The 16015-nt window shown below is 41.6% G+C and overlaps 1 protein-coding gene across 1 annotated transcript in view; it reads left to right on the top strand.

Annotated features, from left to right (window-relative positions):
- The window catches only part of LOC114657808 (cytochrome P450 2D3), a 28310-nt gene that overhangs the window by 9790 nt on the left and 2505 nt on the right, over positions 1–16015 (top strand). Inside the window, exons 6-8 of the mRNA XM_028809716.2 lie at positions 212–350; positions 944–1131; positions 11785–11926. Of these exons, the coding sequence (XP_028665549.2) occupies positions 212–350; positions 944–1131; positions 11785–11926 (469 nt within the window). The remainder of the gene's footprint in view (positions 1–211; positions 351–943; positions 1132–11784; positions 11927–16015) is intronic.

Here is a 16015-nt window from a genome sequence, read left to right on the forward strand (position 1 = left end):
TGTAATACATGGTCTGGTGTTGTGTAGGAGCACATGTTACAATATGTGAAATTGAAAACTCAAATAAAGTTTACAAGAATTCAGAACCACATGCAAAAATCAGCATACTTATTATAATATGAAATAAGACTATCTGGGAAAAAAAGATGATTTTAATTTCATCAATCTTGGATACTATAAATATATACACACACATTTTTTTTTACCCCAGAGAAAAAATGAGCAGTCCTCATTTGATAATGAAAACTTGACCATACTTCTGACTGACTTATTTGCTGCTGGCACAGACACCACGTCAAGTACACTAAGGTTTGCCATCCTGTATTTGATGATCCATCCAGATATTCAAGGTAAGAACTGATATCTGCCAAAAACAATTATAATGGATTGTATCTGCCTCAGCTGATAGAGAAATTAATAGTAGCTCTAAGAAATCCAGTGGCACCTAGCCACAGTGAATGCTAGGCCACATAAATTCCATACCCAATACTTGCACACCTGTAAGTTATATGCACTTATGTTGAAAATTTAGACAATTTTGATCAATTTATTTCCCAAACTCAGTATTTCAATAAAGGAGAGTACATGGAATGTCATCCTATGTCTGAATGTGTTTTCATAAGGTATTCCAGTTTCTTCTCTGATTCAAAACATATGTAATTTAGATTAACCAGTGACTTTAAAGTAATGAGAGAGCTTAAGGGAGTGTGCACTGTTATGGATTAAACCACTAATAAGGATAATTTTCAACCTTGTGCCTGATTCATGCTGAATGGGCTCCACCGCCCCATAGACCCACACTGGAAGTGGGTACAAAAAAGAAAAAAATGAATGTCTTCAGCAAAATCAGCATATTGACCTCCTCTGTAAAACTGCATGGGTCAGCTGGATCCTAGAATCTAATATTAAAATGTAATGGCAAATCATTTTTTTTTTTCTTTAGCAAAGTGCCACCAAGAAATCGACACTGTCCTTGGGCAAAACAAAGATTTCAACTTTGAGGACAGACTAAATATGCCCTACATGCAAGCTACAATTCATGAGATTCAGCGCTTTGCTGATGTTGTACCTCTAGGTGTATTTCATGCAACAACCAAGGAGACACACCTATATGGGTACAAGCTTCCCAAGGTAGGAAACTGATTGCACCTCAGCATTTACATCATTCTGTACAAACTTCTGACATTTTTTGGGATGATCCAGTGAAGCCAAGTTGATAAGAAAAGCATGTGAATTCACAAGGACACAGTATCCTCTGCACCACTATATACTGTAAGCTTCTGCAAATCATCTAGAGCCTCATTTATAAAATCTTGCGTAGATTCCATACTAAAATTGTATTTATATTCAAAAGGCAAAAATGTCACATACACAAAAAAATCGAATTTATGAAACCATGCATATGCTATGTGTCATGCCAAGTATCTTCAGAAATCTGAAATCAACTTAAAAATAAGTATGCCTGTTCTTATATATGGCATAACAATATATGGCATAAAAATACCTTTTCTAAATATTTATGATCTAATCAACTAATTAATTTGGCATTGTTCCCTAGTGACTTCTTAATTACAGAACACAGAAAATGGAACATCAAGTATTACTAACTGAACATTGTTTTTGCTGGTCCCTTTGCGGGAGTTACAAATAAAAGAAAAAACAAAGAGTAGGAGCAGCTGAATGATTAGAGTAATAGCAATACTGCCATCATGCAGTGCTTAGACAACCACAGTACACAGCATGAATTAAAGCCAGAGGAATATGCAGAACTGCAAGATATCAAGAACAGTATTTTTGCACTTAAAAAAATAAAATAATTTGCCAAGTAAATATCAAGATTATACTACATATACCTGTAACTCATTTTACAGTCATTTTACAACATCCAAATGTTTTTGATTTGTCATTGCTTTGATGAGCTCAGACACAGGGTCTGAATCATCCACACGTTCATCTTGACTTATGTAAGGTGGCAGAGACAGTTCATTTTTTGGGCTGTGCTGTATAAGTCATTGCAGTACAGCAAACCTTTGTGCGCTTATTCAACAGTGTGACCCACAACAAGTTCAAACACTGCCATCAGCCGTCCAATGAGCCATTGATCCATTCTATCATCAACTGTGTATGGGAGCGACTTTCATTATATCTCCTCTCTTATGGTGTTTGTGTGGTGGTGCATAGTGGAAGGAGCCAGGCTTTGAGAGGGCACACACTATCACCTGAAAGAAAAATTATAGAAATTGTGCTGTCTGTTGTAGGACATAATGGCTATGACAGCATTACATTTTTTGGAGGATATTGGCATTGGCAGGCTACTCAAGGAGGAAGTTTTCAGGGATCATAATGTTTTTTTGGCCTAATGATGATAACTGGCTTATAAAGCCGATTTAGAGTTCTTAGAGATGCCCTCTTGGAGTTGTGTTCTGAATTGGAGCCTACATTATAGTGACCATAATGCAGAAATCACACAATCCATGTTTTTTACACGTTTTAACAACCATAGGCTTTTTGGTAACTGGCGCTTTTCAGTATTTATACTATCTCTTCATGTTGCCATTGACAATTATGTTGTACAACACACAACACACCATTTTTATAGACAAAATTAATAGGCTACAGACTAAGACAATTAACATTAAGCACATGCATTAGGCTTTGTTACCCACATTGAAGACAGCTGTTTTGAGAGAATATGTGAATGAACAATGATGTAATCAGTTCAAGAATGTCAAAATGACTGATGCACCATTGAAATGCTCAATGAAAGAAGATTTTCTGCTCATTTCATTGTCCTGGCACCTGGAATCACTAAAATGCCAACAGCAAAAAGTCTGTGGAGGAAAAATGCCAACAGCAAAAAGTCTGCATATAATGTATGGATTGTCAAAATATGCCATAACGTTAAGCCAATTTACATGCCAAGTTTGTGTTTTATATATCCTGTCTTTTGCACCAGAAATGGCTTACGCATGTTTCCAAGCATATACATGAGGTCCTGGGGCTCCAAATGAACATTTATAAAATTGCACTGCATACTGGAAATATGTTGTTAACCTTGAAAATAAATTCTAATTATGACATGGTCCTGGAATAAATAGCTACATCTAAGAAAGATAGTATTAATAGAAGCTGACATGACATGGAGATGCCTATAATACTGTATTATACATACAGCAATGAGTGAAGGTTAAAAGGCATCTGTCTGTTAGATGCAGGTTAGGTTTTCATATTATTAGGCCATGTGCAATCTAGGCCTACAGATCTGGATGAATTTAAACTTGAAGCTATAATATTCTCAATAGCCTGAAAATATTGAACAATGAGCGCAAGATTTAGGAGGTCATAAACAGATTGATATCCACATTTCATTACATTGTAGAAAGAAAGGTATCTTTTCAAAAGTACTTAAACAAAACAATGGAAACTAAACACAAATGATCTACATGTTACCAAAACTAAATAACTAAACATCTATAGCAAAACAAAAATATTCAAACAATCAAAACAGTGTTGCAAATATAAAAGTGTAATTATATATATCCATCCATCCATCCATCCATTGTCTCCCGCTTATCCGACGTTGGGTCGTGGGGGCAGCAGCTTGAGCAGAGATGCCCAGACTTCCCTCTCCCCGGCCACTTCTTCTAGCTCTTCCGGGACAAACCTAAGGCGTTCCCAGGCCAGTCGAGAGACATAGTCCCTCCAACGTGTCCTGGATCTCCTCCCGGTTAGACGTGCCCGGAACACCTCACCAGGGAGGTGTCCAGGAGGCATCCTGATCAGATGCCCGAGCCACCTCATCTGACTCCTCTCGATGCGGAGGAGCAGCGGCTCTACTTTGAGCCCCTCCCGGATGACTGAGCTTCTCACCCTATCTTTAAGGGAAAGCCCAGACACCCTGCGGAGGAAACTCATTTCAGCCGCTTGTATTCGCGATCTCGTTCTTTCGGTCACTACCCATAGCTCATGACCATAGGTGAGGGTAGGAACATAGATCGACTGGTAAATTGAGAGCTTCGCCTTGCGGCTCAGCTCCTTTTTCACCACGACAGACCGATGCAGCGCCCGCATTACTGTGGATGCCGCACCAATCCGCCTGTCGATCTCATGCTCCATTCTTCCCTCACTCGTGAACAAGACCCCGAGATACTTGAACTCCTCCACTTGGGGCAGGATCTCGCTACCAACCCTGAGAGGGCACTCCACCCTTTTCTGGCTGAGGACCATGGTCTCGGATTTGGAGGTGCTGATTCTCATCCCAGCCGCTTCACACTCGGCTGCGAACCAATCCAGAGAGAGCTGAAGATCACGGCCTGATGAAGTAAACAGGACAACATCATCTGCAAAAAGCAGTGACCCAATCCTGAGCCCACCAAACCGGACCCCCTCAACGCCCTGGCTGCGCCTAGAAATTCTGTCCATAAAAGTTATGAACAGAATCGGTGACAAAGGGCAGCCCTGGCGGAGTCCAACTCTCACTGGAAACGGGTTCGACTTACTGCCGGCAATGCGGACCAGGCTCTGGCAACGATCGTACAGGGACCGAACAGCCCTTATCAAGGGGGCCGGTACCCCATACTCTCGGAGTACCCCCCACAGGATTCCCCGAGGGACACGGTCGAATGCTTTTCCAAGTCCACAAAACACATGTAGACTGGTTGGGCAAACTCCCATGCACCCTCCAGGACCCTGCTAAGGGTATAGAGCTGGTCCACTGTTCCGCGACCAGGACGAAAACCACACTGTTCCTCCTGAATCAGAGGTTCGACTATCCGACGGACCCTCCTCTCCAGGACCCCTGAATAGACTTTTCCAGGGAGGCTGAGGAGTGTGATCCCTCTGTAGTTGGAACACACCCTCCGATCCCCTTTCTTAAAGAGGGGGACCACCACCCCGGTCTGCCAATCCAGAGGCACTGTCCCTGATGTTCATGCGATGTTGCAGAGGCGTGTCAACCAAGACAGTCCTACAACATCCAGAGCCTTTAGGAACTCCGGGCGTATCTCATCCACCCCCGGGGCCCTGCCACCAAGGAGTTTTTTGACCACCTCGGTGACCTCAGTCCCAGAGATGGGGGAGCCCACCTCTGAGTCCCCAGGCTCTGCTTCCTCATTGGAAGGCATGTTATTGGGATTGAGTAGGTCTTCGAAGTACTCCCCCACCGACCCACAACGTCCCGAGTCAAGGTCAGCAGCGCACCATCCCCACCATATACAGTGTTGACACTGCACTGCTTCCCCTTCCTGAGACGCCGGATGGTGGACCAGAATCTCCTTGAAGCCATCCGAAAGTCGTTCTCCATGGTCTCCCCGAACTCCTCCCACACCCGAGTTTTTGCCTCAGCAACCACCAAAGCCGCATTCCGCTTGGCCTGCCGGTACCTATCAGCTGCCTCCAGGGTCCCACAGGACAAAAGGGACCGGTAGGACTCCTTCTTCAGTTTGACAGCATCCTTCACCGCCGGTGTCCACCAACGGGTTCGGGGATTGCCGCCACGACAGGCACCGATCACCTTACGGCCACAGCTCCGGTCAGCTGCCTCAACAATAGAGGCACGGAACATGGCCCATTCGGACTCAATGTTCCCTCACCTCCCTCGGGATGTGGTCGAAGTTCTGCCGGAGGTGGGAGTTGAAGCTACTTCTGACAGGGGGCTCTGCCAGACGTTCCCAGCAGACCCTCACAACACGTTTGGGCCTACCACGCCTGACCGGCATCCTCCCCCACCATCGAAGCCAACTCACCACCAGGTGGTGATCAGTTGACAGCTCTGCCCCTCTCTTCACCCGAGTGTCCAAGACATGTGGCCGCAAGTCCGACGACACGACCACAAAGTCGATCATCGAACTGAGGCCTAGGGTGTCCTGGTGCCAAGTGCATATATGAACACCCCTATGCTTGAACATGGTGTTTGTTATGGACAATCCGTGACGAGCACAGAAGTCCAATAACAAAACACCGCTCTGGTTCAGATTGGGGGGGCCATTCCTCCCAATCATGCCCTTCCAGGTCTCACTGTCATTGCCCACGTGAGCATTGAAGTCTCCCAGCAGAACGAGGGAGTCCCCAGAAGGTATGCCCTCTAGCACCCCCTCCAGGGACTCCAAAAAGGTGGGTACTCCGAACTGCTGTTCGGTGCATACGCACAAACAACAGTTAGGACCCGTCCCCCCACCCGAAGGCGAAGGGAGGCTACCCTCTCGTCCACCGGGGTAAACCCCAATGTACAGGCTCCAAGTCGGGGGGCAATAAGTATACCCACACCCGCTCGCTGCCTCTCACCGGGGGCAACTCCAGAGTGGTACAGAGTCCAGCCCCTCTCAAGGAGATTGGTTCCAGAGTCCAAGCTGTGCGTCGAGGTGAGTCCGACTATATCTAGCCGGAACCTCTCAACTTCGCGCACTAGCTCAGGCTCCTTCCATTTCAGAGAGGTGACATTCCACGTCCCAAGAACGAGCTTCTGTAGCCGAGGATCGGACCGCCAAGGTCCCCGCCTTCGGCCACCACCCAACTCACACTGCACCCGACCTCCTTGACCCCTCCCATAGGTGGTGAGCCCATAGGAAGGGTTTATATATATCCCTAAATATAATTTAAAAATATAACAGCAAAGTCATCTTTTCAGGTGTGTTTAAGCATCATCAACACACTTTAAAAAAAATCAAGATTCTAAAAGAAAGCAAATCAAAAATAAAAAATAAGTCATTCATTCCTTTTTCTTACCTTATTTTATAATTACAGGGTCACTGGGATCTGAAGTCTGTTCGGGCAGTTTCAGGTGCAATGGAGGAAGCAGCCCCGCATAGGAAAGCAATCCACGCAAGGCACACTCATTTGCACCAGGCTAGGTTTTTCCCGCCATTTAACATTATGGACATGAGAGGAGAGCTACTGGAGCACTTCCAGGAAACCTTCCATGAACACTAGAAAAATAAGCAAACTCCACTCTGACAATGATTGAGCTGAGAAGCATGATTCGAGCACTACAGTTGCACGGAAGCTGCAGGAACCACAAACCTGAAATTAGAAAAAAACAAAGCAAAATGAGGACTGATAAAAATATAATACTATCCAAAATAAAAACAACCAATTATAAATATAAATTTTAAAACACTCAAATGCAAAAGTAACTTCACAAATACTGAAAATAGAGAAACAACAATTTTTCCTGGCACAATGTCAGTAATACATAGCACTGCACTGATATTTGAAAAATTTAAAAGATATTAAGACATATGCTGGGACAGAGAGTTGATTCCTCGTGGGGTAACTCTGTGCATGGGGTTCTCCATGTCCACCTGAGCTTTCTGTGGGTTTTCCAGTGTTCCTTCCAAAATCTTAAAAAAAAGGCAACTTATGATGGTTGGTGTTGGTGACTCTATAGTTGGCTCTGTGAGTTTGAGCAAGTCTGTCCTGTGATGGTTCCTGCCTTGCACCTAAGACAATAATAATAATAATTATTATTATAATAAAGATATGCTCCCTGTAACCTAACAGAGGAAAATGAAAATTTGGAAGACAGAGATGGATGGAATTGCTTCAATTTATTGTCTATTATATTTTGTTGATTTATTTCTTGTGGTGTTTTTAATGACAAATAGATTAGTTTAATTTATGTTGTGAGATTATGTTCATGTGTTGTATTTACCAATTATTAATTTGTGTCGGCACTATAGTTTTAATCTATCTATATATATATATAAAATTCTTTTCGCGTTTGAAACGGAAATGACGTATGACTACGCGATATGGAAATTACGTTGAGAACAAAGTGGAAGCTGGGAGACATGGAATTTCGGGCTGCTCAGCCGGGTCCAGAGCTTCACAGTTTCGGGCAGCGTCCTCTCTTCTCGAACTGTTTGTGACACTTCAAGTGCCCCGTCGGCTCCTGGGAGAGTGGAAATCTTTGCGAATGAGTGTAATCGGCGCCATTGAAGCAGGACTCTGTTTGTAAATTGCCATGCATGACTATTTACTGTCCCTTAAGGTGAGTTCACTAAAACCCCGCAACATTCAAGGTTGCTTTTGTACTCAATTATTTTAAGAAGATGTACAGACTTCTTCATGTAAAGTGTTGGACTTGGGAATTGTTTGGACCTTCTGCCCGTTAAGCACGGAAGGGCAGCGTCCACATTTATCAGAATTACTAGGGGGCTCCGCCCCCTGCTCGCTTCGCTCGCCAACCCCTGGTGTTGGGAATGACAAAGAGCGTGATGTATGAATGAGATATAGAATAGTGTGAAGGTGTAGATGATGCAAATAGAAAGCAAACAATAAAGTGTGTGGCACAGTGTAAAGGTTTATTTGAAAATTTCTTTGTACACGCCGTTTAAGTGTAAAAGGTAATTCCAGCTCAGAACTTGTAAGGTCATTTAAGATGGTTATTGTTGTGATCAGAGTCAAGTTTGTCAGAGCTTAGAAAGAGTTGTGTCTCTCCAGGAAGTAATGGAATGACTTGGGTATTAATGTTTTCCACATTAATATTTTTTGGACATAATATAGTGCGTTGTGTTAAAAGGGGCATTTGGTCTAATGAGATTGCTGTTCCAAATGTCTCTGTAACTAAGTCGTCGCAGATAAAGGCTTGAGGAATTGTAATAATATGTGGCTGAAGTCCATCTGTATTGGTGAGTGTACCATCTCTCAGTTGTAATAAGCAATTGTTATGATCTGGTTCTGGACATCGCATCTTTTTTACTAACTGTATCTTTTGAAAGCAATGCCAATTGTCTGCGTATTTTAAGGTGCACTGAACAATAGCTGAGTGCATGGCATCTGGAAGAATAGCTAATCACTGTCTAAAATCTCCTCCTCATAAAAGTACCTTTCCTCCAAATGGAATATTATTATTCATAAACGTTTGTAGAAGTTTATGAAAGGTGTTGAGTAAGTGACTTCATGCCATTGTACATTTATCAATAAACAACATTTTTTCAAGACGGATGTCACGTGCAGTGCCACCGTTAATGTTCATAGTGGATACCGATTTGTAGGATCTAATGCAGTTGTTAAAGATTTCACTTTCAGGTACATCGTTAGTTAGAAGCTTTTGTAGATATTCAGTATATGAATGTAAAGAAGGCAGTCTAATTTGACCCTTTTGACAACAACGTGTAAATGTATAACTTGTATTGCCAGTTGTTTCTTCAGGGAAGTGAACTGAATGACAATGATTGCAAATGACATTCATTAATCCGAATGAATTTTCCTGGTGTATGTTTTCCTTGTGTAGTTTGAGAGGCGCGTTGTTGCATGTGTAGTATTTGGGACGTGTTGTTTTGGAGCTGTAATCGATTTGCCTGTGCTGTGTGAGAAGCCCGTTGTAGCCTTCGCTGCCATTAACGTATGTCTGAGACGGGAGGTGTTTCGTTTTGAATCCGTGCCTGTTGTGATGCAGCACTTTGATTGATAGTTTGCGTAATGTGGATCTAGGATGTAGATTTGTGCATATTTTCGTTGTTGATTTGTTTCAGGGTGCACTGCTCCAATGCGATGCAGTATTTGTGCACATATGCGAAAGCAGTATGGGCCATTGCCTTTTGGTGGCCTGATATTTACTCCGGTATATGCAAAAGCAAATGAACTATTGTAGGATCTAATGCAGTTCATAAAGTTTTTACTTTTAGGTACATCGTTAGTTAGAAGCTTTAGTTGAGTTTTGCGTTTTTGGAGTTGAGACATTTTTTCTTTTAGAAATATGGATAAGTAATAAGGAGTATTGCACTCACTGTTAATATGGAGCCTTTTCTGCGGTTGAACGGTTAATAGTGCCTTATTGTAATGAGATCCACCTATGCTGCATAGCCGTCTATTTTGTTGTTTCTTTCGTTTTCGTGTGTTTGTTCCTGTTATCATTTCCTTTTCGTTTTGTACCCGTGACCGTGTATTCATGACTTGTTTCTTTCTCAGCATGCGAAATATGGATAAGTAATAAGGAGGATTGCAGTCACCGTTAATATGTTTCCTTTTCTGCAGTTGAACGGTTAATAGTGCTTTATTGTAAGGAGATCCACCTATGCTGACACCTATGCTGTCTAGTGTGAAGGTGTTGACGTTCACTTTAGAATATGTGGCTTTGGGTGTCACTTCTTATGGATGTGTGTGTGGGTGGGGGTTGAGGATTGTTGTTGCGCGAGCGTCTTCTTTCTTTTTGTGTTCCTGTGTCGTTGAATCCCCCTCTTTGTGTGTGTCCCGTCCCTTGCTTGTAGGGTCTGTGGGGTGGTTTTGTGTTCTTTTTTTTGTGTTCCATGGGCTTGTTGAATCCCCCTCTTGGTGTGTGTCCCGTCTGGTGCCTGTAGGGGGGGGGGGTGCCTTGCTGTTGTGCGCGAGCCTCTTTTTTTTTTTTTTTGGGTCTAGTTTCATGTGCAATGTGTTTCGTGCTTTACTTGCGTTTGAATACTTTTTTATGTGCCTTTTCCTTTTTTCGGTGCTCTTTGCGCCTCATTTCTCCATTTTTCCTGTGCTCACTCCTTTTTTCTGTGGTCTTGTCCGCCTCTCGCGGCCCCTCATCCGCCTCTCTCGCCCTCTTTTGTCCGCCTTTCTCGGCTCCTCAGCCGACTCTCGCGGACTCTTTTTGCGCCTGCGCAGTATGTCTTTTTGCAGCTACGGCCCATTGCCGGATGTGCCTGCGTCCATCATCCGGTTTAGCATTCTCGGTTAGTAATATGGAATTTTTCTCTTGAATCACAGGCACATAGTGCAAGGTTGTCAGGCACTGTAATTCCTTTTTGTATTCGGCGCCCTCGCGCCGACCAATTAACCTGTTCCACGTCATCCCTTCCGTAGGCACGCGATGACGTGAACGTGTCTGCAAAAAGTGGCGTCTCCGGCCCTGCAAAAATACTATAAAAGTCGATCAGCTGGCGCGCGCGTAGCTGTGCCAGCCTTTGAGACGGTGACTGCGCTTCTTCTTTAAGTGAAAGTAAGCACTTTAAATTTTTTTCCTCCTTCCCCTGAGCTATAGCCCAGACAACTGCAAACACGGGATCCTTTTCTAGACCGCAGCAAACTAATGTTAAGGCGCTTCGCACTTTCTTTTGCACGTATAGGGTTATGAGGTCACGGGAGGCACGCAGTGCCACGCACAGGAGTGAAGGACCGACAGTGCCATCCCAGCCGGTTAATGGCAGGGCCGTCTCATCAGTCTACACGAGACCCGCCGCGACGCTCCCCAAAAGGCGCCCATATCGTCAGCGAAGACGTCTCTCTACACTATATAAAAGAAAAACAGCAAATTTCCTTTCTTTATACCTTTTTTCCTTTTATCCCACACCAAAGCCTTTCTCTCTTAACACTGCAGAGGACACAAAACTAAGTTTCTTTAATTGCTGGTATTGCCAGTAGGGCACATTACCACAGGCAGAAATGTGGACGTTCACATAGAAAATGTAGTTTCTATACCACAGCCGTCTTGTAGTGCCTTTCAAAAGGGATCTACTACCGAGAGATGATCCAAATACATTTTAGCTGCTGTTAGTACTACTGTTGTGTTATACCGCATTTAAAATGTAGTTTATGCGAAACCACTCCAGTAGTGCTCAATGTATATTTACTTCTTAAAATGTTAATATGTTACTGTTTAATAACTTATAGACTACATTTTTTTTCCCTTGCACTCTGAGCGAAGCCACTGGGTAATCAGCTAGTGTTGATATACTTTTCTATACCAAAACTACTTACTGTATCTGCCATTAAGTACGTCTGTGTATTTATTTTGCTACATATTCATTGCATTTCATTTTGTTGCACTTCTATTATGTTTACTTACTTTTCTTTATTTTCCAGAACACAACTGTGATTGCCAATCTCTCTTCAGTTCTCCATGATGAGACTCAGTGGAAATTTCCACATGAGTTTAATCCATCTAACTTCCTGAATAGCCAGGGAGAGTTTATCAAACCAGAGGCATTCATGCCCTTCTCTGCAGGTAAACCCACAGCACCATTCATTCATTTACATTTTGAAAACCACTGATGTTTAGGTAATGTGTGAAATAAAAAGTGAAGTACTGAGGTACTTCAGTACTTATCCCTGACCAATTTAATGAATGAATAAAACCTAAACATTGCTTTGTATTTGACATAAACAGGCCTGTTTATTGCTGTAATCCCATATTAAAAAGAACACACATAAAAATTCCTTTTTTGATGATGAATTGTAAAAGCTAAAACATACACAACAGAACACTTAAGATTAGAAGCAAAGAGGAAAATTGATTTATTCACCCCATCAAAATGAAAACATAGTCATCAGGTTGTTTACATAAATAGACACATTTTAATAAAGGTACTATTAAATTGATTTAGAAATATAGCCAAAACATTACTTATGTTGTAAATGACTATTACTGCTAGAAATGACTGATCTATATTTTATTATTAACATATGACTTTGAAGCCCCCAATTTCAGCAGCCATTACTCCAGTGGCCTAATGATGAACTTGTATCTTGAAAGCATGTACATTTCTGAATTACAGTATTCCAAACATAAAAATGTGATAAATGATAATAGACCATTCAGTCCATCAAGCTTGCCTGTTTAGCTAATTGCTATGGTGTCTCAATATCTCATCCAGATTCTGTACTTCTTAAACGTTGTCGAGGTTTCTGCTTCAACTACATGTCTTGGCAGTTTGTTCTATGACTCTCTGAGTAAAGAAGGGCTTCATGCCTTCATTCCTAAATGCACTTCCATTGGTGTCCTTGAGTAAATGATTCACCCTTAAGGTGAAAATATTCTGTTGAATCTAGTTTATTAATGCCTTTTAGGATTCTGAAGACCTGGATTAGGTCCTTATGCAGTATCCTCTGCTTGAGACTAAACAGATTTAATTCTCTGAATCTGTTGCAGTAGGACATGTTCTTAAGGCCTGGGTTGTACCTGGTTGCTCTCTTCTACAAAGCTTCAAGTGCTGCTATGTATTTCTTGTACGGTAGTGACCAGAACTGCAGACAATACTCCAGATGCAGTCATATTAGTACATTATATAGTCCAAGCATAGGGTCCCTCGTTTTATGTTAAACAGTTTTTATGATATAAGTTAACATTTTATTTGCCTTTTTAATTGCTTTTGCACATTGCTTAGATGATGAAAACATGTTAACATAAATCCCTAAATTCTTTTCAGAGATTTCTTCCTGTAGGACAGTGTCTCCCATCTTCTATTTATGATTGATGTTCCTTTTACCCACATACAGCACTTTACACTTTTCTGTATTAAAAGTCATTTTTCAAATGTTTTCCCAGTTATGCAGCACGCCAGGGTCTTTTTGAATATTTTGGCAGCCTTCTTGGTGTTTGCTAATTGTCAGATTGTATAGTCATCTGCACATTTCACGAGTTTACTAACTATACTGGAATCACTATCATTATATAAATCAGAACATGTAATGATCCAAAGAGAGAGCCCTGAGGGACTCCACTGATAACCTCATTCTACATGCAGCATTCTTCTTATCTGTTCTCTATATATCCTGTTTGTTGACTCTCTTTAGATCCAGTTTGTAGGTTATGTCTGGTGCTACAGCTTGTAGTTTGAAAATTAATTTTCAGTGTGGTACTGTATCAAATACTTTTTAAGTACATTGTCATACTACTCCAGTTGCCTTTTCAAAAAAATCGAATAGATTTGTTTGGCAGGATCTTCGTCTCATAAACCCATAGTGGCTGTTATTTAGTATACTGTTTTCATACAGGTACTTTTTCAAATTTCTTAATATAGTTTCCATAATTTTACATGGTACAGAAATAACGATTTTTTGATCTGTATTCCATTTAGTATCTCTTCTTCAAGACTGGAGTCACATTTGCAAATTTCCAGTCTTCCAGTCTAAACTGACTGCTCAGATATGCATAATAAGGGTTTACAAATGACATTTTTTATTTATTTCAATACAGTGCCCTTAAAAAGAACTATTCATTAATTTGTGCAACTCAGAACCCAAAATGCTAGTTTTATCAGAAGCAGGGTTTGCACAAATGGATCAACAATAATAGTACGCTCAACAAATACCTCTTCGGCTCAGACCCAAAGAAAACCTGTGTCCCAGGGCCATGATGGGTGCTTTAGATTTCCTACAGAAAAAGACTCTTGCAGATGACCTGAAGTGTTTCTTATTTGCTGTTAAGCAAACTGCCAGAGTGATGCACTGGGATCAAGGTGATTGGATGGTTGTTCTCACCACATTGCTAAGTGCAATGTGATACACAGCAAGCTGTATGTAGTTTGTCTTTCAATAGGACTGATGATTTTGTTGTTCAGAGGTGATATTTATTTTCTTAAGGATTTGGTAAGAAGATTGGAAGGACAAGCCATCTGGAAAAAGAAGGGTTACCCCAAATCGGGACTAAATCCCAAAGCTGATCTGCAATGTGAGCAAGAAACACAAAAATATCCATCCATTATCCAACCCGCTATTTTCTAACTACAGGGTCACGGGGGTCTGCTGGAGCCAATCCCAGCCAACACAGGGTGCAAGGCAGGGAACAAAACCCAGGCAGAGCACGCACACCAAGCACACACATACACACACCAAGCACACACTAGGGACAATTTAGATTCGCCAGTGCACCTAACCTGCATGTCTTTGGACTGTGGGAGGAAACCCACACAGACGCGGGGAGAACATGCAAACTCCATGCAGGGAGAACCCAGGTCTCCTAACTGCGAGGCAGCAGCGCTACCCACTGCGCCACTGTGCCGCCACAAAAATATCTGTATGATTAAGAAAAGTAAACTCTGTAAAGGAGATTGTGTGTTAGGATCATTTGGGATGAGAAAAAACAAATTTTTAATTAAATGGGAAGGTCCTGTCCTTGCTGAGGAATGAATAAGTCCTGTAAATTATAAAGTTAGAGTACCTGGACAGTGCAAACCAGTTCAAATACTACATGTTAATTTTTTAAAAGATGGCATGGCCCACAGGAAATGTTTATGCAAAAAAAAACAACAGGATTTATTTTCAGCTTTATCTTGAAAAACTAGTCTTACCAAACATATAAAAGATTTTTAAATATCCATACAGAATTTCTAAGTCTCAAAGGATAGCCATTCACCAAAAGGTAAAGCAAATGCTTGAATAAGGTGTCATTTGCAAAAAACTGGAGTGAATACAATGATCCAATTGCAATGATCAAAATACCAGGTGGAACCTTGTGTTTTTGCATAGATTTTAATTTAGACGTTAAAAACAAAGATTCTACATTTGGTTTTATATCCAATGCACCATGTAGATGAGCTGTTAGAAAACATTAAGCCAGGTATCTTACAGTACATCTCTACTTTGGATCTAGCTAAGGGATACTGGAAGGTGCCTCTCGACGAAACCAGTTGTAAGAAAACTGCATTGTCCACCCCAGAGGTTTTGTACAAATTTGTAAAGCTTCTATTTGGGCTCCATGCCACACCCTTAACATTTCAGCCTGTGATAGATCAGATATTACCAGCAAATACTGTATATTGATAATGTAGTAATCTTTAGCAATGATGGGTTTAATATACCTTTAGATAATGCAGGACAGCTTAGGGGATGCACAAATAGGTGAGATACTTGCACATCCTCACTCAGAAACACAGAAAAGGGTTCCTGCTTTCTTAGGCAGAAGGTTATTATGGCTGGTTATTATAAGCAATTTATACCAAATTTTGTTGTTTGTGCTGTCCCTTTAACTGATTTGACAAAGGGATGAAAGAATCAGACTATTGTTTGGACTGATGCTTATGAAAAAGCTTTTACAGATATAAAAGCACTGTCTTCTTTCCCAGTTCTTGAAAACCTGGACTTCTCAAAGGATTTATTTTTCAGACAGACACCAGATCATCCAGTTTGGGAGCAGTGTTGCCTCAAGGTCTTTGATAAACAGGAACAGAAAAAAATCCTATACAGTAATCCCTCGCTATATCGCGCTTCGACTTTCGCGGCTTCACTCTATCGCGGATTTTATATGTAAGCATATTTAAATATCTATCGCGGATTTTTTGCTGGTTCGCGGATTTCTGCGGACAATGGGTCTTTT

This window comes from Erpetoichthys calabaricus, chromosome 9, assembly GCF_900747795.2.
Source record: "Erpetoichthys calabaricus chromosome 9, fErpCal1.3, whole genome shotgun sequence".
Taxonomy (NCBI): Eukaryota; Metazoa; Chordata; class Cladistia; order Polypteriformes; family Polypteridae; genus Erpetoichthys; species Erpetoichthys calabaricus.